General features: G+C 43.9%; 1 protein-coding gene across 1 annotated transcript in view; it reads left to right on the top strand.

Annotated features, from left to right (window-relative positions):
- TEKT3 (tektin 3) overlaps positions 1-26,041 on the top strand; it is a 28,814-nt gene extending 2,773 nt beyond the window's left edge. The window contains exons 2-7 of the mRNA XM_059671739.1: positions 460-543; positions 6,775-6,845; positions 10,194-10,337; positions 13,141-13,363; positions 16,043-16,197; positions 25,733-26,041. Of these exons, the coding sequence (XP_059527722.1) occupies positions 460-543; positions 6,775-6,845; positions 10,194-10,337; positions 13,141-13,363; positions 16,043-16,197; positions 25,733-25,949 (894 nt within the window). The 3' untranslated portion in view covers positions 25,950-26,041. The remainder of the gene's footprint in view (positions 1-459; positions 544-6,774; positions 6,846-10,193; positions 10,338-13,140; positions 13,364-16,042; positions 16,198-25,732) is intronic.
- Positions 26,042-26,397: the final 356 nt, after the last annotated feature.

The following is a 26,397-nucleotide window of genomic DNA, read 5'->3' as shown; positions in this document are numbered from 1 at the left end:
TTTTGGCTACACAAATATTTTGGTGTCTTTAAAGACAATCGTTTGTTTTTTTTTCCCTTACTCTTCTTATAGAAAATTTTTGGAGATAATATAAATAATACCTTGAAGACTCAGTTTATTGAAGTATTTCTGTAGAAGAAATTAACACCAAGTAATTTTCTCAGGTGCTAATTTGTGGAGATCAAGTTGATATTATCTGCTTCATTTTGTCAGCTCTCCAAATTAGGAAAAATTTCAAACTACAATTGAAGAGCTAACTCTTTATCATCTGTCTAGAACAAGGGATTTACTTACTAGTAGTTGTCATGGTTGGTTTGACCCTACATTTCCAACAAAATGGCTTGAAAAGTTGGTATTGGGAGTGTTTGTTGACTTGTGTTAGAAGCAGGTCATTAGACACTCAGGTCACAGGTGTTAGTCAGTTTGTGTTAGAGGTTTTTCTAATCTGTGTATCTGCAGGTAGCTCGAGAATGTCTGTTTCATCGAGAGAAGAGAATGGGCATCGACCTAGTTCACGATGAAGTAGAAGCAGAGCTGCTGACGGTAAATATGGGGGAAATGCTTCAACCAGAAACTTAGCTGCCAACATGCATTTAATGTTAAAACAAAAGTGATGTTACATATAGCCACTTATAAATAAGAAATTATAACATCAATTGTTTATAGCATTTAGAAAACAACCTTTTTAGGCTAGAAAAGTAATAGATATTTATTTAGAGAATTTGAAAGATTCAGAAAAGGATAAAGAAAGATAAAAATCACCTGGATATGACTTACACAGAAATCACTATTAATTTAGGGGTATTTAAGCTTTCTTTTTATTAAATACTTAGATAGATACCACCCAACTTAAAGACACACAGACATGTCTTCAGGATTAGAAATATACAGTATATATGGATTTGATTAGTGATTTTTTTCTAGATCAGTGTTCAATGGTGATTATTAAATATACATGTGGGAAGGCAGCACTGTTTTAAAAAAGATAATTTTTAGAGCAGTTTTAGGTTCACAGCGAAATTGAGAGGAAGGTACATATAATCCCTGTAGTCACACATGCATAGCAGCCTCAGTTACCAATACCCCCTACCAGAATGGTACATTTGTTATAAATCATGAACCTACATGGATACATCATCTTCACCCAAAGTCCATAGTTTACCCATAGGGCTCATTCTTGGTGGTGTAGATCCTATTGGTTTGGATAAATGTACAATGACATGCATCCTCCATTATGGAATCATACAAAGTATTTTCACTGCCCTAAGAATTCTCTGTGTTCTGCTGATTTACATCCCTAACCCCAATAGTGCTTTATTCATTTAAAATTTTGTATTGGTTATTATTTCCACACATCATTATATATGCTTTAATACATGATTTTAATGGTTACATCATGATCCACTATCATTTTTTTTGAAAAATCAATCTTCTCTTTTTTAATAGTTAGATTGTTTCCATTATTATTATTATTATTTGTTGTTCTTATATTTTAATAACATTGCAGTGTACAAATATATTATTGATAACTACATCTATTTTTATTATTTCCTTAGAATACATTTCAAAAAATGTAACTGGTGTGTCAAAGGGTATAAGCATTCGGAAAGCTTTTGGTATATAGCCAAATTGCCATCAGAATCTTATTGTTATAGCTGCACTCCCATTTGATTCCCCGACTATGGTCTCTTCTACCTTCCACCAATTCAATATAACTTACTTCTAAGTCATACTGAACTTCATTTACTAGGCTTGCTACCACAGATGTCTGCCATTTCTGAAGATTAGCCATTATATGCCTGGGCCCTTCCTAATATCTCTCTCTCTCTCTCTCTCTCTCTCTCTCTCTCTCTCTCTCTCTCCTTAGCCATATCCTCTATTAAGCATTAATTTTATATCCCTAAGTACCTGTCACACATATTTACATTGGTGACTCAATTTTTGGTTTACATTCATCAAGCCTAAAAGTGAGCTTTTCTTCTATCTTGATGTCTTCTGCTTTCTGCTTTCTATTAATGGTACCAAGGTTCCCCCATTACCATGGCATGTCTTGCTGACTCCCATCATCTCTGTAATCAGTTTCCAGCTCCTGTACATTGTTCCTCTGATTTGTTTCTCACCTCTCTCTTTTCCACTTCATTTTCCCTAACATTGTTCTAAATCATCCTTTCCTCCTTCATAGCTGATAAATGTGAAATCTGCAGATGCCTTGTTGTCACTGAGATGCAGTAAATTATAAGCCACTTCTAATAGTTTGAATTCATGAGTTTGCCCACAAACACACTAAAGCATTTCTAAGAGATTTCATTTGAAACTTGGCTACTTTAGTGTTTCCATAATTCTAGCTCTCAAAATTGCACCCTGTGAAGGCTTTTAAAATATCAGTGATTAGGTCCAACTTCCAGAAATTCTGATTCAAATTTGGAGTGGGGACTAGGCATTGATATTTAAAAATATTCCCCAAATAATTTTAATTAGCATCCAGAGTTAAGAAGCACTTTTTTAAAACTACAAAATAGTAGTGATAGAAGTTAATATCTAAATAAATTATCATATTATGTTCATATATTGAAAGACTTAAATAGTGTTAAGATGGTAGTACTTCCTAAAATGATCCATAGATTCAACACAATTCCTTTCAAAATCCCCAGCTGATTTCTTTATAAGAATTGGCAAGCACATCCTAAAATTTACATCAAACTTCAAAGGATGCAGAATAGTCAAAATAATATTGAAAAAGAAGAAAGTTGGAGGACTTACACTTCTTGATTTCAAAACTTACTATAATGCTACAATACAAGGATAGACATATAGATAAATGGAATAGCATTTGAGAATCCAGAAATAAGCACACATTTATGATTAATTAATCTTCAGCTGGGTGCCAAGTTTATTCAAATGGGAAAGGGCTATTTTCTTCAACAAACGGTGCTTAGATAGTTGGATTTATTGACATACAAAGAACCAAAGTTGGCCCCCTACCTCCCACCATACAAAAAAAGTTGAGTCAAAATGGATGAAAGACATAAATGTAAGAGCTAAAACTTTAAAACTCTAAGAAGAAAACATAGCCATAAATATTTATGACACTGGAATAGGCAGTAGTTTCTTAAATATTATACCAAAAGCACAAACAATATAAGAAACAAATAGATACGCTTGGACATCATCAAAAGGAAAAATTTTGATAATTCAAAGAACATCATCAACAAATTGAGAAGACAATCATAGAATGGAAGAAGACATTCTTTGCAAATCATACATCTGATAAGGGACTTGTATCTAAAAGAAAAAAAGAAAACTCTTACAACTGAAAACAAAAACAAACAAACAAAAAACCTAGTTCAAAAGTGGGCAAAGAGTCTGAATAGGGAGTTCTCCAAAACTCCAAAGAGGGTATAAAAATGGCTAATAAGCATAAGAAAAAAATGCTCAGCAATATTAGTCATCAGGGAAATTCAAATAAAACCACAATGAAATATCACTTCATACCCATTAGGATGGCTAAACTAAAAAATACCAAAAAAAAAAAAAATAGCAAGTGTTGGTGAGAATGTGGGGAAATTAGAACCCTCATACAATGCTGGTGGAGATGTAAAATGGTGTAACTGATTTGGGAGATGGTTAAACAGACTTATCATCTGATTCAGTAATTCTATGCCTTTGTATTTACCCAAGAGAAAAGGAAGTATGTGGCCACACAAAAGCGTGTACGTGAATGTTCATAGCAGCATTATTCATCACAACCATTTAGAAACAGCTAAATGCCCATCAACTGATGAATGATAAAACGTGGTCTCTCTACGCAACAGAATGCTATTCAGCCATAAAAAGGAATAAAGAGCTGCTGCATTCTACTACATGACTGATCCTTGAACAAACTCTGCTGAGTGAAGAAAGCCTGTGGCCAAGGACCACATACTGCATGATTCAATTGATATGAAATGTCCAGATTAGGGAAATCGACAGAGACTGACAGATTAGTTTCTGCCCAGGAGAAGGTGGCTTAGAGGTTGGAAATTGGGGATAACAGCTGAGGGGTATGTTGTTTCTTCGGTGGGTAATGAACATCTTTTAAAAATTGATTCTAGTGATAGTTATGCAACTCTGTGAATAAAAACCATTGAATTGTACATGAATTCTGTGGTATGTGAACACTATCTCAATAAAATTATTTGTTTTTTAAACAACGACAAGAAGCACGGCTTTAGAGGCAAATATTTTCCAGGTCAGTACCAGACACTGCTTGACCTCAAAACACCAGAGTCTGTGATTAGACTAGTGGTTCATCAACTGAGGGTGCTTTCGCCCTGGCCAATTAGTTCAAGCAGTGACTGTATCTTGTAGCCTACTCAAGGAAATGATATTAGCATACCTTATTTTTACCAAAACAGGCCTCAGTTTTTTAAATAACTAAGTGAATACTATAAAAAAAAATAGGAAATAGCTTGCTTTAAAATGCTTGCTTTTGAAAAAATGTGGGTAGAATGAAATATTTTCTCACGAATTCTGTTGATTCTTTCAGTCAGTGGTCTTCACCAAATTCTTACAAAGTGGCTTCTCTGGGGGAACTGATCAGGACATTATATCAATGGAACTCCTAGATCAAGCTAACTTCTTGGACTTTAAAGAAAAATGAACCTTTGAGCGAAGATTAATGAGTAAATTAACACTGGGGACAGTCTCAATGGTTTTTGGTTTTAGACATTTAGACCTTCCTGCCTTCAACCCTCTGACATTATTTAAATTCATATATAAAAATTATTTTTAATATATTTTATTGATTTTTTACAGAGAGGAAGGGAGAGGGACAGAGAGTCAGAAACATCAATGAGAGAGAAACATTGATCAGCTGCCTCCTGCACACCTCCCACTGGGAATATGCCCGCAACCAAGGCACATGCCCTTGACCGGAATCAAACCTGGGACCCTTCAGTCTTCAGGCCGATGCTCTATCCACTGAGCAAAACTAGCCAGGGCCATATATAAAAATTATTGTTGAAGTATTTTTTATAATAAGAGTCTCATTAAAAGTATTTTTTTTTCACTAAAAGTCCCAGGAATGCCCACCATGTGCATCATGTACAGAGTATAAAAGCTCATTAGGGTTTTGGGTTTTCATTGGTTTTTTAAAGCATTACTCTGTGCATCTTTTGCCAACACCCACCTCTATGAAATAGCTACACACACACACACACACACACACACACACACAGCCATAAAGAGGAAGACCACCAAAACTAAAAACTGAGACTGATGCACAGGCTGTTGTGAGAATGTGAGAAATATTTGCTACCTGTAAGGGCAGAGGAACCTTGATAAGATGTGTTAGGAATTTAGTTTTTCATTTGCTTCATTAATTTAGGATATTAAAGAATCAGAGAGTAATCACTGAAATAACTCTAAGGATATTCAATATTGTTATGTTACGTAATTAGGCAGTAAAAGATAAGACTATATAGTTGAGTAATAATTAACATTGGAGTTGAAAGACTTTATAACCAAATTAGCAAGGCCGAAATGAAAAGGAGCTATTTAATTATTTGATAATTTAACATCATAGAAATCATAAATGTTGACATATCAATAACACCATGGACAAAATATAAAGGCAAAGGCCAAACAGTAACACACACACACACACACACACACACACACACACACACATATAAAACATTTTTGATGGGAAAAGATTGACTTTTACATATAAAAACACATAAGTTAATTTTAAAAACAATGGAAAAAGTGGACAAGCACAAAAGAAAAGCCAAATGGTGAACCAATACATAGTCATAGCATTAACCCACACATTTGGACAGGTGTGCTTTTGCGGGGGGTCCTATCACATTGGCAGAGATTAAGAGGAGTCATAATGGCTACTTGGCGTGGGAGCTGAGGGAAGCACACACCCACTTATGGTTGTAAATGGCACAGCTTTTCTGAAAGGCAATTTGGCTGTACTTGTCAAAACCTGGAAAAAAGTCTACCCTTTGGCGATGTCTAAATATTTATTGAAGTTGTTGATCACAGCATTGTTTAATGTCATGGGGAAATGTTCAAGTTTAAAATTGAAAAGCAAACCACAAAACAGTGTGTATAATATGATCAATTTTCACTTGAAAAAGATGTAACAAGTTTTGTGCACGTTTTAAATATCATCTTGGTACTATTTTGAGTTCCTAGATCTTCTAATGTGAATATCGGAGGAAACCAAATGATTGTTTTAAAAACTCTTATACAACGCTTATTATATAGAGTGTATACATAATAGCAGCATCAAAATCCCACATGTGAGGTCAAGCAGAGCAGTGGGGTGGGGCTGTGGGGCTCAGGTGGGCCAGTGGGGAGGGAAGGCAGCCTCTTTGGACCAAAGAGCTGGGCATGTTGGAGGCCACATCATGGCTAAAGACAAGCCGCCTTTTGACTGCCTTCCCCCTCCCTGATTCACTGTCTTGGAAGAATAGTTAATATTCACTTTGCACATCAGCAGAATTTTGTTTGTATAGAACCAGAGATGTAAAAAACCTTGAAATCTTACCCCTGTCCCAACTTGTTCCATAATATGATTTTCTATAGCCCTATAAATAATGAATTTCAGTCTGATATTTAGATCACAATGTTATCGGTGCATATGTGTATATAAGTGGATATATAGTTGTTTACTTGTTTAACCAGAAACAAAATTTTCCTTCACTGATGTTTTGTGACATTATTGACTTTGAATGCAATGCTCAATAACAAAAACATTAATGTGTGTGTTTTTCAATTGAGTAGGAAGTTGATAATATTCTGTGTTGTCAAGAAAGGATGAAGCTGCATTTGGATAAGGCCGTGGCCCAACTTGCGTAAGAGCTTTACCTCATACAGAGTAAAACCTATTGCCTCTCATACCGTGTAAGACCTATTATGAAACTGTACTTCTATGCCTCCCATTCAGATTTCTCTTAGCTTCTTATATGAGAATTTCTTATATATGGATACACAAACACACACATATGTGCTCGCACATGTTTTTAGAGATTAAAATGAGTACTTGGAATACTTGCTTTACATTTTTATTTAAAAAATAATTTGATATTTCATAGAAAGTATTTCTGTCTTAACTTGGAGTACGGCTAAGATTTCTTTGAACTCAAAGACTATTACTCTTTGATGAGAGAGTGACTTGTGGGTGTGCAGCCCAACAGTCGAAGAGAGGTGAACCATGGTTCACTTTCATGTTTACTTCCTCTACCTCCTTAAGGACGTGGCCTTCCCTGATTTCCTGGCAGAAATGCTCCTTCTCTGATCACACCATCTCAATACTCATTACGACCATTGCATAGCAATTGAATAATAATTAATATTGGAATGAAGGACTTTATAATCAACATTCGTTACATCTCAACATTCATTCATCATTGCATTGTAACTATCCATCCACCTTATTCTTTACCAGAACGTGCATTCCTCTCTTCTCTGCAATGGTAGGTAGTAGCAGATATGAGAAGGGAGATAATAATCGGAGGAGGGGCTTGTGTAGTGTGAGGGGCTTGCCTAACATGAATGGACAGATCAGTGTCCATTTGGTTATGGCCACAGAAAGCAGTTGGATTCTCCATATACTAATGTTATCAAGGATTCTGTGTGACATCCTCAGAGCAGTGAGCCTTGTAGCCATGCTCTTACTTCTAACTTAGCTTCCCCAGCCTGCCCACAAAGACAGCTGTGAAGGTGGGGGAGGTTCAGGTGCCTGAGATTTCTCTTGAACGCTTACTAGAAAGAGTCTGATGTGGAAATTGGTGGCGCTAGGGATGATATTAACTAAGGATGACTCACTGCTTGTGGTTTGTTTAACTATACAATTTACTTAAGCTATAGATACCGGGCAGTAGCGTTCCAATATTAATTTATGGGTTCTGCTCCCCAGGAATTCAGAATCACAGTTTAGTTAGGTTCAAAGAATTGCTTCTATGGTTTTTTCCTGGTCCAGTTCCTAGTCCCCATTTTCTTTCATAATCTACAACCTGCTGCCATCTTCTGTGTCCTTTGCTCTTCTTGGCCCAGATTGTGCCGCCCCGGACAGCACATTCTCCTCAATCTCCCTTACCGACGGTCGCCATGTGGCCCTAGTCCAGCCTGTGTGGGAAGTTCTGTTTCTGCGTGTGCACTTGCTTGGCCTCCGTGTTTGCGATCCTTTAAAGGTCTGGGCAAGATGCCCACCTCACTTCCTGTGATGGCTTCCTCGGCATCTGGGGGCCTGAGTCCCATATATGGCCACGGGGCTGGATCCATCCAAGGTGATGGGAGGAGGAACGGAGCAGTGAAGCACTTAGCTTGGATCTTAGCTGGAATTGGAATCTCATTGAGCACCAACATGGCAGCCAAGATTTCCCATCGTGGGCTATCAGTAGGCTGGTGGGGTGCTGCCTGAAGGACTTTTCTTAGCTCTAGATACCCAGAGAGATTCTGAGGTCAGGTCATGGGAGGAAAGCTGGGGGCCATCCTCATCTGGGACAACAAATAAGAAAGTCCTTCTAATCCTTGAGTTTCAACCAACAACCCGAGGGAAGAGGCCAAACCCAGAATAGCAAGGGGAGATGCCTTGTTGTCTTTTGTCCTTTGCACATGTGTACTGTTGCAGAATTCACAGAATGCAGGTGACTTACATGCCGCTACCCTCGGTTCCACTTCATAAATAACAATCAAAAAAGAGATCTGAAAGGTCAAGTGACTTACCCAAAGGCACAGGGTCAGTGGCAGGGATGCTGCAGCTAGAACCAGTCCATTCAATTCCATGCAGGCTTTATTGAGTGATAGCTTCATGCTAAGACAATTTTTGGAATACAGAAATGATTAAGATCACCCAGTTGTTCCACTTTTTCATATACTATCTATATGCTAGTGACTCCCAACTTTTTCTTACTAGTCTAGAACTTTCTCCCAAATTCCAACAACCTACTTGGTTCCTGCACTTGGATATTCAGTGGACACCCAAGCTCAGCATGTCAGCTGCATTCTGTCCAGTCCTGGGCTCCTTGCCCACAGCCTAGCCCACCCTTGTTGGTAGAATTTGCTCTTCCAATCACTGAACTTCAGCTCTTTATTCTCACTGATGTTCAGTCTCCTAGAAGAGTCTCTTGGTCTCATATTTAAAACTCATCTACCCTCTGTCCAAGCCACTCCCATCTCACCTCGGTAACTGTCCTGTCTGCTCCTGAGTCTCCCTGCCCTCTTGCAGCTGTTCCCAGCCCAGCACCAGAAGGCTTCTCTGAATTTAAGTCCGTGATCTCTCGCTTCCTCATGAGGAAAGCCCGATGCCTCTGGTATCCGGAGGTTCTGCTGAATCTGGTTCCCGCAGTGTGCCTTTGCTCACACGCCGCCTCCTCAAGGAGCCCTGCCCAATGGCCCCATTTAACATCCCCACTCATGCTCCTGGCCCACTTTCCTGCTAACAAACCACATGACTTGCTTATTCATCATGAGCATCGCCTGTCTCCTCCCAGCAGGATGCAGGCTCCTCCAAGGAGGAGATGTTTTGTCACATTCTGGGTGTGCAGAGCAGTGTCTGGCATGTGGTAGCAGTGGTTGCTATGTGTTGAATGAACTCCTCCTTCAGTGAAGACATGGATACCAGTCCCCAATGTCTCCGCTGGGCCTGTCCTTTGGTAGTGAGTGCCAGGCCTCCTTTCTGCTGGCAGGGCAGGAAACCACCATCTCAGAGCTCACCACCACCTCCTCCCCAGAGGGTGGCTGCTGAAGCACACCTGCCTGGGAGCCCACCCATCCGACTCTTCCAAGCACTGACTCCTGCCCTGGAGGTTGATTTTGACAGCGGGGAAGGGGGCTTGGGGAGGAGTTGAGGAGGGAAACAGACAGGGCAGTGCAGGTGTGGACAGGTTCCTCTAAGCCAGGGTCCTCTCTGGAACAATTTGTATTTTAAGAAGATGGGCCCCAGTCCTAGGGCTCCAGATACTTGACCCGTGTCTACCTGCACATCTTCTCTCCTATCCATGGGAGGAACATGAAGGGCAGGGTTCTAATTACTCACGTGCATGGCCGTGTTCAGGGAAGGCTCCTTGTAATGGAAAAGTTGGACATGGTGTGAAAAAGGGAAGCAGTAGTGGGTGGGTCTCAGCACAGAGGGCGGTTCCTCTCCGTCTTATGAAATCGCTCCCTGAACATGAAGCTCCGTGTCCTCCTCTGTGTTATAGAGCGAACAGAGCGTCCCAGCATGAGCTGGAGAAGGACCTGCATGACAAGCAGGTGGCGCACCGGATCGACGACAAGTGCCACCACCTGAGAAACACCTCGGATGGCGTCAGCTACTTTCGCGGAGTGGAGAGGGTGGACGCGACGTAAGTGGGGCACACACCACTTCATGATTTTGATGTTATTTACTGTGTTCTCTCTTCTTTCAAAGTGATGCAGCTGACAGGTTAAAATGGGAGTCGTGGGGAGGCTTGGGAAGGGAACGGCCACCCCTGACCTGGACAAGTGTCCAGTCTAGTCGCTGCGTGTTTGCAGTTGGGCCTTGGCGCTTACAACCTATATTCTTTTGGAAAACAATGTTTGTTCTTCAGATTCTTACCTGTGGAAGGAACACTTCCTGATGTAGGAAGCCTAGAAAACACAGCTAAACAGAAAGGAAAGTGCCGCCTGTGTCTGATGCCTGGGACTCAGTGGGGTGTGGGTTGAAAACAGCTTACTGGTGTTATTTTTATTACCACTGATGGTTGAACGTGGTCTGTCCGTGGTTGCTCTGCTGGGCCCTGGCATGCAATCTTGGGTTCATGGTCTTTTCCAGTCATTTGGAAATAGTCAACTCGATTGAGGTGAAATTCACCTACAATCAATGTATTCAGTGTAAGTGTACATTTTGATGAATTTTGACAGGTTTCTATTTTTATGTAACCATGACCATAGTTTAGATGAAGAATACTTCCATTGCCCTAGCTGGTTTGGCTCAATGGATAGAGTGTCGTCGGCCTTAGGACTAAAGGGTCCCAGGTTCTATTCTGGTCAAGGGCACATGCCCAGGCTGTGGGCTCAATCCTCAGTAGGAGGCGTGCAGGAGGCAGCTGGTCAATGATTCTCTCTCATCATTGATGTTTCTATCTCTCTCCCTCTCCCTTCCTCTCTGAAATCAATAAAGATATATTTAAAAAATACTTCTATCACCCCTAATAGTTCCCTTGTGCTCTTTCCCACACTCATGTCCCCTACCCAAGTGGGTTCTCTCCTGTGGGCCAGTCACCCCAAAGCAGCCCCTCTCTTAGTGCCCCTGTAGAGCAGCAGCACCAGCGCTGACTGTTAGGTTCAGGGTTGTGACTCAGATTCAGACTCTGTGCTCTAAGGGGTCCCCCCAAAGCGCCTCTGCCTTGGCTGGACGTGAGCAGGAAGTGTCTTCCTCTGCTCCCCCAGGGGTGGGTGGGCTGGCCTGAAACCACTCATTCTGACCACATAGCCTTCTGTACAGGGCGCCTATGTGCAGCATGAACTCTTAGCCACCTCTTGTAGAATGACAGAGTGTGGAGTAGATAGGGTGTCATTTAGGGTCACTGGAGCCTGAGCTAAAACCTCTAGCCAACAGTAAGAGTCTTGTTTGATATCTTATCACACCAACAAGTAAAGAAATGTCACCCATGAACCTACTATCCAGAGATGCCAATGTTAACAATTAATTGTCAGTCCTTCAAATACATTCCCATGCATGTGGACATAGAGTTATGCTTTTTTTAAAAAAAAAAATATATATATATATATATATATATATATATATATATATATATATATTATTGAGTTTTTACAGAGAGGAAGGAAGAGAGATAGAGAGTTAGAAACATTGATGAGAGAGAAACATTGATCAGCTGCCTCCTGCACACCTCCCACTGGGGATGTGCCCGCAACCCAGGTACATGCCCTTGACCGGAATCGAACCCGGGACCCTTGAGTCCGCAGGCCGACGCTCTATCCACTGAGCCAAATCGGTTTCGGCGAGTTATGCTTTTAAGTAATGGTATTTCATACACGCAGCTTGAGTAGCATGCTTGAGTAGTCAGCTCATGATATATCCAAAACATTGTTTGTGGAAATATTCTTCTGCAACATGAGCTTGCATGCTATAAGGGTTATTTATTATTTTTTTTTAATGTACCATAATCACTCAGTTTTACCTTGAAGCATCAGGCTGTTTCCAGGGTTCCAGGAATTGACATAAATATTGCTGAAAATGGCACTCGCATATACATCGTTGGGAACATTTTTCCTTGGGGTAAGTTTATACACTGTTTGCTTGATCAGCACACATTTGCCTTGGAATGGCAGACGATTAGGGTTAGCATTGCCCCTGTGCGGGGACCTGTGGACATACATGGTGTGTCCGCATTTTCAGCTCTGGGGACGCTGTGCAGAACAGAGTGACATAGTTGATACTGTATGTATATGTGAAAGTTGCTAAGACTTCAGATCCTCAGTTCTCATCACAAGAAAAAATGTGTAATTGTGTATGGTGATGGATATTAACTATACTCATTGTGCTCATCATTTTGCTATATATTCATTATCAAATCAATATGTTGCATGCCTAAAACCAATACAATATTATATGTTAATTATATCTCCATAAAAATATTTCTAGAAGTGACCTTTCTGGGTTATATGCATTTGAAAGGATCTCATGTACATTGACTTTTTACCCTCCTCCGTGGTTGCACCAGTTCAGCATTCCTACCTGAAGAAGATGAGTTTCTCTCCACAGTTCACCAGCAAATCATTATTCTCTTCACTCTTTGCTTTTTGATAAGAGGCTTATTAATATATCATTGTTTTCCTTACTTATTTCGTTATTCCTGATGTGGAATATTTTTATATGCTTACTAAGCGGGTGTGACACATTTGTAATGAACCTACTACCCTTACACTCCACCAATCTTTTTTTTCTCCCCAAAACTAGCAAAGGAGTCAGTTTGTGGTTTGGATTTATAGAAAATTGGCTAACAGTAAAATATGGAGCAATTAAGAAAAATTTAAATTAAGCTTTGCTCTGATTTTGCGTTCGGGGCACTCACATCGGGATCAGTGTATGGGTTCTCTTGAGCAGGATGGACGATGGCCAGTTCATCATTGTCACCGTTGTCTGGCTCTCCTTCCTTTGTCCAGGGTCTCAGTGCCAGAGTCGTGGGCCAAATTCACAGACGACAATCTTCTTCGCTCTCAGAGTGAACGAGCAGCCTCAGCCAAACTAAGAGACGACATTCAAAACCTCTTGGTTGTGACTGCAAATGAGATGTGGAATCAGTTCAACAAAGTAAACTTGGCCTTAACTAATCGCATTGCTGAGACTGCCGATGCTAAGAACAAGATTCAGGTTCACTTAGCAAAGGTAAGTCCAGCCCCGGTGGTGCCCTCAGCTGAGCTGATGGGCATTGCAGGGGCACTGGGACCAGGGCGCTCACCACCCAGAGAGCGGCAAGGAGGCACACGCCTCCTGGCCCTACAGACGAAGAGAAATTAAAAACAGTACAAAGTGCACCATTTATTTTAGCAAGGCAGTCAGGTGTCAGATGGAAATAGGAATCCACTGGCTTTGGGAACACAAAGAATGCACTATGTCATAAGCTCTTCCTAGTATTTTTAACAGAAACAAAAATATTATTAAAGCTTAATGAATCGCTGTATGTAACTAGGAAGTGAAATTATTATTAGAACATATGGTAGGAATGTTTTCTGTTGAATTATTTCAGGCACTTGTTTTTTCTTGAATACAAAACCAAACACTGGAACTTATTAGGTGGTTCAAAGTGTTTGTGATATCGAGCTTTTTAAGTGCTCTAAGTATACGAGTTTTACAAGGGCAATAAAATGAAGGGCTCCATCAGAATTCATGTTTCAAGATAATCAAGGAGCTCTTCTTTGCTTGGTGTCAGCCTCAGAGCCCTTGTTGTGTCTGTGGGTTATGCTGCATCTGTTGTCAGTTCCTTCTTTAAGAACCTTACAAGTCTGTCATGTCATTTGGGAGTTGTTAGCCCCTGGAAGGCCCCATGTTCTCAGGATGCAGTGAGGTGTCCTTCCCCCTCGGGGCGCTTTATTCGGGCAACACACACTTAGTGAGTCAGAGAGTGTGCTACCGACTGTGAAGGGCAGAACAGAGCATAAAATGTAGTTTTTGTCCCCAGACCGTAGACATTTATGGAAAGGTATCCTTGGGACAGTAAGAAGCCTTTGGAGGCCTTTAGAAGACTGATGCGATGGAGTCCCTTAGTTCTCCAAACTTTACTTACTCCTGTGTTAGTCTGCTGGGGCTGCCAAACAAGGCGTCAGAGGCCCAGGGGCTCACACAGCGGGGATTCATTGTCTCACAGTCTGGAGGCTAGAAGTCTGAGGTCGAGGTGTCAGTAAGGTCGTTTCCTCCGGCCTCCTTCTCCCCGTGTCCTCACACGGTCTTCCCTCTGCATGTGGCTGTGTCCTAATCTCCTCTTCTCATAAGGACACCAGTCACATTGGATTGGAACTTTTACTTAGTCACATCTCCAAATACAGTCAAACCCTGAGGTACTAGGGGCTAAGACTTTAACAAATGAATTTGGGGGAGGGTGGTGGAGAGGGTAGAATTCAGCTTATCAAAGCTACATTCAAGGCAGGCACTTGAGGGTATAAGCGCGTGAATGACACGTTGACCTTGCCATCTTGTATCTCACAGTGAGACAAGACATGTACGTAGAAAATGATGAGTTGCATCAGAAAGGTGCAGAAGGAAGCCCTTGGAGCTACAGAGAGAATGTGTTTAGCAGAAGCAGCAGTTGTCTGCAGTGGTGAGAGGCAGGAGCTCCGGAGCAGGGCCTTGGTGCAGGAACAGGGCAGAGGTTGCTGGGGCATGGGGGGGTGGTGTCACAGATTAGGGGACAGATTTAAGAGTTCCTGGGATACACAAGCGCTGAATCCATGAGATCATGTGAGAGCTCTGCAGGGGATGGGAGAAAAGGTGCAGCAGAGGATGGTCTGGGGACAGTACCTTGCACTGGAAGTGAGCAGGGAGAGTTAGAACGACAAGTAATTAGGACAGCAGTTGGCCAGAGAAACTATGGCAGGTGATGGTTTAAGGGGAGGGGGCCATCAGAAAGGCCCATGGCTTTGAGGGCACAGTCTCATGAGGGCCGCTCGGCCAGAGACAGTTCCGCTGCCACTGAGTAGGGTGAGCAGGAAGTGCAGGCAGGGAGTGAGCATGTGACAGTGAGCCTGGGGAGCACTGACTGGGCCTGGGTGAATGGGTGGTAGACAAAACAGATTTAAAGGAATTGGGTGATATTGGGTGTGTCTCAGGCGGAAGGTATGGGCAGGGGAAGTGGGAGAGTGATGGGAGGGGCCTTGGAGAAATGGTAGTGCAGAGGTCTGCACTGGAGAAGGAGAGAGGGTTTTCAGAGCTTAGAGGGGGGCTCGCTCCACAGAAGAGACCCAGGGAGAGGGCCAGGTTTATGTGGTTGGGGGGAGGGGTGTCTCTTTAAGAATAAAGGTTATAAAGTCAGGACTACAAAGCTGCCAGTGCCCCTCTACCCCCTTGCAACTGAGACTCCCTGAAGCTTGACCTCGATTTGCTTCAAGACAAATCCCCACCAGCAGGAAGACATCCCTGTGCGGTTAGTGAGCAGAGAGAGCAGAAGAGAAGAGGGGAGGACCAAGTGAGGTGAGGAGGGCAGTTAGGGCCACTCAAACCTCACAGCCTCACTTTTCTCAGTTACAACAGGTGATGTGGCAAAAATAAAAAAATAAAAAAAAAATAGAAACTGGTTTTCTGGGGGAAAAATAGCTCTGATTTATAGCATTTGCCTATTTGACATAAATTACCACCCTGGCTGATGTCGGGAGTCAGGAAGACGTGTGTAGTCAACTCTCCAGGGCAGGAAGAGAGAGAGCTGCCCAGCACAGGCTCCCTGGGGCTGGGACTGAAACTGGGCCTGGGACTGGGACTGGAGGCAGATGGGCCACCCTCTATGGACAGGCAGGAGGAAGAGCAGGTGGGAGGCATGCACAGCTAGGCATCGGGCATTCGCTTCTCTCTCTACAGACACTGCAGGAGATTTTCCAGACCGAAATGACCATAGAATCCATCCGGAAGGCCATCAAGGACAAGTCTGCCTTCCTGAAGGTGGCCCAGACCAGGCTGGACGAGCGGACGAGGAGACCGAACATCGAGCTCTGCAGAGATATGGCCCAGCTGCGGTGAGCTGGGAGGGGGGCACCCCTGCAGGGGGAGAGCTGGGCCCTTTGGGACAGTGCACCAGCCTGCCCGGCTCTGTGTCCTTCAGGAAAGTGCTCTCTGCGAACACACAAGGCACCTAATGAGAAAGCACAGTGATGCTCATTGCCGGGGCTTCTTTAAGTATTGATAATGGGAGCTGGTGTCTAATGCCCACAGAGTTCGATTCACGGAGTTCAGTTCACAGAGTTTGATAAAAGTTCTTAAGATGGATGTTGGTGGTTGGACGCATAGCATGTGAATGCACTTAATGCCACTGAACTGTGCACTTAGAGGTAATGGAGATGATACATTCTGTATGTATATTTTACCATAGTTTTTTTTTCCAAAAAGGAAAAGATATCAACATTACACACAAAAAAAGTGATAAACAGTTGGCCTCATTCAGAGAGGCCAAGGTGGATTTGGGGTTCCTCAGCTTCTGGAGTTGTCTGGAGTATCCAGAACACCTTGCTATGCATGGCAGAGTGCATTGGTTTAATGTGTATTTATTCCAAGTGCCTGAGACTTGTCAGAAAAGCTCCTGCATCACAATTCCACTGACCCCTTCTCTCTGCTTTTGCCCATTTGCTCTCTTTGGCCTCTTCTGGGGGTTAATACATCTGCTCTTGACATTAAGAGCATCTTCATGATCCCCTAAGGCCCCTACAGAGTTTTAGGGTCATTTCAGCTCGTTCTGTTCTCAGTAGAAATTGAGACCAGCTGGTCTTCATCAATACATCTCCCGCGCACACACGGCCAGAGGAATCTGACACCACCGTTTATCTACTAAACACTGCATGTATTTATTACCATTTTAACTTTGAAGACTCCTTTTAGGATGGGCTTGTAAGGAATTGGCCAGGGTCCAGTATTCCCCCTTAATTCTGGCTTTATTTTTAATTTCCAAATGCCTGCTTCTGCCTTTCCTCTCTGGATTTCATTGTTGCTATTCTTTGGTCACAAAAGCTTCTTGCAGAGGCGGAGCCACTGCAGGAGCAGAGGGGGAGCCCTGAAGTCCAGAGCTGTTTCTGGAGAGAGATGCCAGCAGTTGTCCCTGGCCCAGGACAGAATTCCCATGTCATCACTCAGGCTTTATCCAAGGGGTTAAACGACCCTAAGCTTCACCAAAGAGACAGTGTGGGTTTTCTGGAGGGAAAGGAAAGAGTGATCTTCGTGGGGCCAACGATGATGAAAGTAACAATACAGATGGTGATGGAGGCAGTAATAGCAGCTGCGCCACCAGTGATCTCACTCTGCGCTGGCCCCTGTCCTGAGCATTCACCTCCCCTCATTCATTATCTTCAGGTTACAGATCAGGGAACTGCGGCAGAAGTGGGTTGAGTGACTTGGTCTATGTGGCACCTGGTGGTACAAGGAGAGCCACAGTGTGAATCCAAACAAGCTGTTTGCATATGCTCCCCCAGCTTCCACACTGGGCTGTTTCCACCTTCCCCTGCCACGTAGCTGACCTCCTCTGACCTTAATGCCCATGTGGGTGAGTCAGCAACGCAGATACTGCATCCTCATCTCTCTCACGAGGATGAGAGGAGGATGAGGCCGAGAGCCAAGGAGGAGGTTGTCACTCAGCACACACAGCCCGGGGGGTCTGTGTCAGATGCTAAGAAGCACGTGTGAGAAGGTATGCAGACAGGTTACTGCATTTCTCCCAGGGGAGCTGTTGTCTGAGGCCATAGCCACAGAGGAGTTCAGCCAACTACATGCTTCTCAAAGGGAGTTCCCTGGAGCCCCTCCGGTACAGAGCCCATTATTTAGGGCAGGCTGTGCTCCCTCCAGAAGCCAGGTGGGCCCGGTGGCCAGTGTGCAGTGACTGCGCTCCTGGAGAGCACACTCATCTGGCCAGTTAGGGCTGCGGCACAGATTGTGGCTTCATGCAGATATGATTAAGAGAAGCGGAACTGAGGTTTCATGCTCTGAGAAGCTTTCCTGCGTCCTCACCAGTGGCGGTGAGATTCAGACTGCAAGCACAGGAGCACAAGCCGGGCGCTCTCCGAAAGGGTTTGGAGTGGTGGGCTGGCCTGGCAAACAACAGGGCATTCACAGCGGCTCCCTGGCGCTGAATGGCTTTCACTCTTTTCCTCCTTCACAGCCACACAGAGCTGCTTTTCCTGACTTCCTGTCGACTTTGTAGTATGTCTACTTCCCTTGCTCCTTCACTGGCTTCAGGACAAAACCTGCTTTTGTTTCCATAAAGATTTCTTGTTAAAATAGCATTGCCAAAAATATGGCCCCAGAGTAACAACAGCGGAATTTGGGATTATTATTGGGGGAGGGGAGCATTTTTCCTCTTCTACTGATCATTCTGAAAGCAGCCCTTTGGCCCGCCAGTAGAAGAAAAAATAAGTCCACAAACTCAAAGGAGTGAGGACTGAGAAAAATTGCTGTTTTCGTTTCAAGACTTTTATTTTCATTTAAAATGTTCTAAATGGGTTCTTTCAAAAGTAATTGTAAACATTCTTGGCATCGTTGGCGGCAGGCCAGACCAGGCTCCACTTCACTTAAATAATCTTGATACATTTTTTAACTACGGTCGCTTTATTTGTATTTGAATGCAAATGTTTTTCAATTCTGTAATTCCCCAAAAGTTATGAGAGGTTTCGGCAGGACAGCTCCTTGTTATCTGCAAGAACAGGAACCAGAGTGAAGTGTGCCTGAGGGGGGGAGTGTGTCCCTGATGGCGCAGGTGGAGGGAGGGTGGCCTCCTGCTGTCTGGGTTCACACAGCAATGGGGCACAGGGTGTTAACTGCCTACTTTCTATGTGTCTTAAATTCCTTTTAAAAAAAAACACCCTGATATTTTAATGTGTATATTTTCAAAAGTTCCCTCAGATAGATCTTCCACTAGACTATTGTTTGGCTGCGAGGAGTAAATATTCATATATCGTCCTGTTTCTTGGGGTTCAGGGTTCCTTTAGAAGGCAGAGGCAGGGCGCAGGGGCGGTGGAGATGAGAAGCAGGCCCAGTGTGGCCATACACAGCCCTGGGCACGGAGCCCATCGCTGCCTGTGCAGCGGCCTCCAGGGAGGCCTGCTTCTCTCCTGGTGGTATTTTATACTCTGGGGTCCTCACAAAAGACTTAGTTTCAATCCAACATGATCTAAACAACAACAAAGCATGCTTTTGATCAGTTCTCCGGTTTTGTGTTTAGCAATCCCAGACTGGGAGAAGCTTAACACTGAAGTTTCCATTCTGTCCCTCCGCAATGAGAGTAAGAAAACAGGCACAGGGTCTCAGATGAAAGAAGATTCGTGGCGTGGATATTTCTCATGGCTTGTTGCTGCTTCTATGAGCCTGGGGCGAGGGGGTGGGGGTGGGGGCTTTGCAGTGTACTTCCTCTTCTCAGGCTGCCTGCAGGTGGATGGGAAGCTGAACCTCCAGGCCCCTCCAGGCCCCTCCAGGCCCCCTCCAGGCCCCTCCAGGCCCCCTCCAGGCCCCTCCAGGCCCCCTCCAGGCCCCTCCAGGCCCCTCCAGGCCCCCTCCAGGCCCCTCCTGGCCCCTCCAGGCCCCCTCCAGGCCCCCTCCAGGCCCCTCCAGGCCCCTCCAGGCCCCCTCCAGGCCCCTCCAGGCCCCTCCAGGCTCCCTCCACACCCCTCCAGGTCCCTTCCAGGCCCCTCCAGGCCCCTCCAGGCCCCCTCCAAATCCACCCCACCCCCAGGCTCCTCCAGGCTCCCTCCAGCACAGTCTCCATCACTTGGGGTCTGGTTCTTGTTCTTGAAAGACCTTGTGGACTTGGACCTCTGGGTAGTGCCCCACCTCTCACCGTTACCTTCCCGACTTAGGATATTGAAGTTGGTCCTCATCCAACAAGCATGTTTTGCATGCCTGTCAACTGTGAGAGGGGCTGCTGGATTCAGCCTCAAGCAAGATGGGCTCAGGGTGCTGGTGCTCCTGGAACACCCACACTGTGGACATGAGAAGAAGTCCATTCATCTGGACTTTGAGGAGGGCACACATTAGCAGATGGGGCAGGTGGGTAGTGGATAAAGTGCTGGGCTGAGGGCATGGGAAGGGTGAAGGCGCTGAGATCAGGGACAGCAGGCACGTTCCAGGGCATGCCAACAGAGCACAGGGGAGGACTCTGTGGCACATGTGAGGTTCTCTGGGAGATGGAATAACAGGACTGTGACTGAGGGATGGGGTATGAGGAAGAGGGCAGGTCACGATCATCAGAGGGTTTTGTTTCAGCATCCTCAGGATGACATTGCCATTGCCTGGGATGGGACACACAGGTGGCCTGGGTGCTGGGGGCCCACCTGTTCCTTGCCCTGCGTAGACCTGGGCCAGCCACATCCTAGCATGGCCAGCAGGAAGGGTGAACCCAGCACAAGGGCGTGGTGGGACCCTCAGGGAGTTTTTGAAAGGGTCATGGTGTGATGGTTGCACTGTCTAAGCAAGAGGTGTGCTCCCAGTTGTGTAGGTCAGCTGAGTCATGTCAGAAACCTCTCTGAAGGTCAAAGAGAGGTCAAGTCCCTCAAAATTGTGTTTCCTTTTTGAAAAATATTTACTGTTTTCTTTCTGAGTTTAAGAATAGTATTAGTTCATGATAGAAATATCAGAAAATGAAATAAGAAATAAAAACCACCCTTAATTCTTTCTGCCATCAAGGAATAAGCAATGTCAGCTATTTGTCATATTTGCCACCAAACACAAGAACAAAACTGGGATCTTTCTGCATGTAGATTTAATATCCTGACCCTCAACCAGCACTGTGCTTCCTTCCCGATGGCAAGCACAAGGTGGTTGTTGTAGTTGTTGTAAACATTGCTTGCATACTATTTTGTCATCTGGCTATAGCATATGGTATTATTTGACATTAATGTTTTTTCCTCTCATTTTGTCATATTCTACTACTCAATACAAGATAACACTGTGAAGAAATTATTTTGTTATACTTTTATGTCACACTTTTTACCTTGCTTACTTTTTTCCCCAGAAGTTGTGTGTGGTTTTTGTGTGTGTGTTTTTGTGCATGTGTGGTTATTCTTATTTTAAAATAAATTCAAATAGTACAGATCTATACAGAATACAAAATGAGGCTCCCTCTCTTGGCTTCTCCACCCTCTCACCCACAACCTCAACAACAACTGTGATTTGTGCAACTTCTTAAATAAGATTACACTTCTCCCTGTAGGAAAGGCATGCATGACGGATTTTGAGTAGAAAAAAAATTGTTACTTTGGTGCCATTTTAATAATCATAACAAGCTGTGAGAGCCCACGTGGGGCCTGACATTATACTGGCCCTGTGGCAGGTTGCCAGATTTTTCAAATTAAAACAGGACAGCCAGTTAAATTTGAATTTCAGATAAATAATGATTAATTTTTCAGTATATATACCCCAAATATTGCATGCAATAAACTAAAAATACTTATGCGAAGTAAAAATACTTGCACTAAGTATTATTTAGCCTTAAAAAGGAAGGGAATTCAGGCACCTGCTACCACATGGACTGACCTTGAGGACACTATGCCAAGTGAAGTAAGCCAGTCACAGAAGACAAACACTGTGACTCCACACATATGAGGTTCTTACAATGGTCAGATTCATAGAGACAGAGGGTAGGAAGGTGGATGCCAGGGATGGGGGGTGGGGGGTGGGGGGTGGAATGGGGAGTTTGTGTTGAATGAAGGCAGAGTTTCCATTTTGCAAGATAGGGAGGGCTCTGTGAGTAGATGATGGTGAAGGCTGCATAGTTAAAAATACTCAAGATGGTAAAATGTTTTTTATGTGTATTTTACCACAATTAAGAAATACTTATAATTAAAAATTACACGTACATCTGAAATTCAGATTTAACTGGGCATCCTGTTTATTATGGGGCAACCCTACACTTTGGGGATTATAGGTAGAAATGAGGTGGTCTCACCGAAATGGTTCCAGTGTGTTGAGGCCAATATCCCGGTCTCTGCTTCTGTCCTTTTCTCATAGGGAGCTCAGAGACCTAGCTCTTCATATGGCCACCGAGGCTCCTCACTTCCTCTTAGCTTCCTGTTGTGTGCAGCTATAAACACACGTGGCCGAGGGCCCCTAAAAGGCAGTTCACCAGTCCTCTGGGCCTAATTTCCTCATCTGTAAAACAAGGAAGCTAGGCTCCATGACCTTTCACATTGATTTTCCAGTTGCAAAGTTCTGGGAAGCTATTAAATTGCCTTGGTATAATGATTTTAATATGGTCTGAATATTTTTTCTATGGTCACAAAATCTTTTTCTGTCTCTAGGGATGTCCACATCCCTTTTGCTCATTGTCACTGCCCTCTTTATATTACTACTAGGGGCCCGGTGCATGAAATTCGTGCACTGGGTGTGTGTGTGGGGGGGGGGGGGAGTGTCCCTCAGCCCAGCCTGCCCCCTCTCACATACTGGGAGCCCTCAGGCGTTGACCCCCATCACCCTCCAATCGCAGGATCGGCCCCTTGCCCAGGCCTGACGCCTCTGGCTGAGGCGTCCAGCCCGGGCAGCATGGTCCCGCAGCTGCAGCAGCCCCGCGATCGTGGGCTCCGCTTTAGGCCCAGGCAAGGGACCCCTAGCTCCCGGGACTGCCAGCTTCAACCGTGCCCAGCTCCCATCGCTGGCTCCACCCCTACTTCCTGCTATCACTGGCCAGGGTGGAAAAGGCACCTGATTCTCCGATCATGGCTGGGGGGCAGGGCAAAGGCGGCCCCAGGGCCGCCTTTGCCCTGCCCCCCAGCTCTTAGCTCCCCACTGGGTTTCCAATCACTGTCAGTGGCAGGGGGCTTCTTCCTGCTTTCCCTTTCGCCTCCCTGCATTGTGCCTACATATGCAAATTAACCGCCATCTTGTTGTCAGTTAACTGCCAATCTTAGTTGGCAGTTAACTGCCAATCTTAGTTGGCAGTTAACTGCCAATCTTAGTTGGCAGTTAACTGCCAATCTTAGTTGGCAGTCAATTTGCATATAGCCCTGATTAGCCAATGAAAAGGGTAGCTCGTACGCCAATTACCATTTTTCTCTTTTATTAGTGTTGATATTTTAATTAATCTCATGTACCTTCAGTCCACTGATAAATGAAGCCCAAAATGAAGAAAACCTTAACTCTGAATAACTGGTTAAAATTTGGTGAATTTGAAGTTGTGTTTTCAACTGACCAGAGTCAAGCAGGGAAGCAGCATGGTAATTAATAACAGTGGGAGGGGCCCTAACCAGTTTGGCTCAGTGGATAGAGCATCGGCCTGTGGACTGAAGGGTCCTGGGTTCAATTCCGATCAAGAGCATGTACCTTGATTGCGGCACATCCCCAGTAGTGGGTGTGCAGGAGGCAGCTGATCAATGTTTCTCTCTCATTGGTTTCTAACTCTCTGTCCCTCTCCCTTCCGCTCTGTAAAAAATCAATAAAATATATTTAAAAAATAGCAGTGGGTGGGGATTTCATGCAAAACCTGAGGTCCTTGTACCTCAGTTTCCTCATCTGTAAAAATGGTGATAATCACAGTATCTACTTCAGAGTGTTGTTATTAGGATTAATGCCGGGAGCCGGGACCCCGGCAGATTAAATTGTCAAATCATGTAAAGTACTTAGGATAGAATATGTATTTACTACATAGTAGCATTTAATATGTATTATATTATACATATAATACTAATAAAGTAGTTGGTAAATGAGTTGCCATTATTTATTATTATTATTATTATTATTATTATTATTATTATTATTATTACTAGAGGCCCGGTGCATGACATTTATGCACTGAGGGGTGAGGGGGGTCCTCAGCCCAGTCTGCGCCTTCTCACAGTCCAGAACCCCTCGCTCCTTAACACCTGCCTGCTCGCTGCTCCTTAGCACTGCCACAGAAGCTGGAGAGGCTCCTGCCACAGCTGCTGCACTTTCCAGCCATGAGCCCACCTTCTGGATGAGTGGCGCTCCCCCTGTGGGAGCACACTGACCACCAGGGGGCAGCTCCTGTGTTGAGCATCTGCCCCCTGGTGGTCAGTGTGCATCCTAGCAACTGGTCATTCTGTCATTTGGTCAATTTGCATATTAGCCTTTTATTACATAGGATTATCGTTTTATAATCTGTTTCCTATTTTCGTCCTGAGTGACTACATGGTTATCTCCCTTGGATATTATTGGCCAAATCAGTGGGTAGAGGAGCTCTTAATTGCTCTTCAGGAAGAGAATATTTTCTAACTAAACACAGTGGAAGAAATCAGAAAGGAAAAAAGAGATTTGGCTTAGTAAAAACTGAGCTCTTGCCCAGCCAGTATGTCTCAATGGTTGAGCATTGACCTATGAACCAAGAGGTCACGGTTCAATTCCCAGTCAAGGCACATGCCCAGGTTGCGGGCTCAATCCCCGGTGTGGGGCATGCAGGAGGCAGTCAATTAATGATTCTCTCTCATCATTGATGTTTCTATCTATCTCCCTTTCTCTCTGAAATCAATAAAAATATATTTTAAAAAACAAACAAACAAAAAACTGAGCTCTTACATATAACAAAAAAATCACAAAATTAAAAGGCAAAAAACAAATTGGGGAAACATTTGCCACAAGCATAGCAGACAAAAAAAATCAATGTGCTTGATACTGAAAAAGCTCTTTGCAAATGAATAAGATAAATAGAAATATCTCAGTAGAAAAAGGAGTACAAGACAGAGAGAATTCACCCAAGAAATGCAAAATGACCAACAGACATTTAGAAAAGGTTCACTAGTAAAGAAATAAAAATTAAAACAATATCAATACATAGAACTTGAGGAAATGCTGGATTTTTCCATGAAGTTTCCTTTTTGTTTTAATGAGAAATGTCTCATGTTTTTTTCCATTATCACAACCTAATTGGAACTGCAGTTTGTTTCACAGTTTATGTAGCTGATTTTATGCATTAATTTCATGTTCTATTAAGTTTTTGACATTTACAAGTATATTTACTCTGGGACCTTGAAGCATTGTTGACAGGAGAGGAGCATTACAACTGGAGGCGTGTTCATTAACCCATCCCTCTCTCTACCCAACCAGGGTGTGGCGAGGGTGGGCAGAATTCTAGTCACTGCATCAAGTTGGTTATCCCCCTCTTCCTAACTACAAAAATAATTTCAATGATAAAATAAATGTAAGAAAATCCAGCTAAGTTTTTATTTTTTCCACTTTTAGTAAGTATTTTAAAAAATCAAATGTTTAACAGTTTAATGTTTGTGTGTGTGTGTGTGCGTGTGTGTGTGTGTGTGTGTGTGTGTGTAAAATTTGCTATTGTCCCCAACATAGGCCTAGTTTGCCTTTGGGGTTCTGGGTGTGATGAATGGGTGTGGCCCTGACAGATACTAGAGCCCCACACCAGTCTTGCTTCCTATTTGCAGTCTTGCAATATGAAGTAGTTGTGATGACTGTGTGACCCATGTGCCTCTGGGGACTCCATCTGAGCCCAGCACAGCAACCACACCTCCAATAGGAATTCACTGATCACACACATCCTTAATTCAGCTAATAACCACTGTTGGGAATGTGTCCTCTGCTAATCTAATCAGGTGCTTCTTCCTCCTGCAGCCTTGTCAATGAGGTGTATGAGGTGGATGACACCATCCAGACCCTACAGAAGCGCCTGAGGCAGGCCGAGGACACCCTGCAGTCTCTGGTCCACACCAAAGCCACCCTGGAGCACGACCTGGCTGTCAAAGCCAATTCTCTGTACATCGATCAGGAGAAGTGCATGGGGATGCGCAAGAGCTTCCCCAACACCCTCCGGCTGGTGGGCTTCTGCTAGGGAGCCGCTTCTTTACTCCTGGGAAAGTAGCAGCAGAGCCTGTGGAGCCCTGAGCGGATCCGTTCACTCATTAAAGGATTGCATTGATGGAATGTACAGTCTCCTGTCTTGGAAAGCCTTTGGTTTGCATCCAAACCTTAATTTCCCCTTACTTCTGGGCTAAGGGAAGGGTATAGGGAAATGCAATCCATCTAATAGAGAAGGTAAAATCTTATTTGTATTGCTCTTTTTATTCATTGTATAACATGAGTGGGCTGGAAGGGAAAAATGGATTTTCTCTGGGAGGGAGGAGCGGGAATCACAAATGGTGGGTTCTGAGCGATGCCGCAAAGGCAACATGGAGGGAAGGCAAGGCCTCTGGCGTGTGGTAGTTGGGGCAGTTTGAGAAAAATCGGAGGTGGGAAACCATAGAGTGCATTTGGAGAGATCATAGTAGAGCTATTTAGTT

The sequence above is a fragment of the Myotis daubentonii genome, chromosome 16 (assembly GCF_963259705.1).
Source record: "Myotis daubentonii chromosome 16, mMyoDau2.1, whole genome shotgun sequence".
Taxonomy (NCBI): domain Eukaryota; kingdom Metazoa; phylum Chordata; class Mammalia; order Chiroptera; family Vespertilionidae; genus Myotis; species Myotis daubentonii.
Note: the sequence above shows the minus strand (reverse complement) of the source record. Positions and strands in the feature narration are given on the sequence as shown.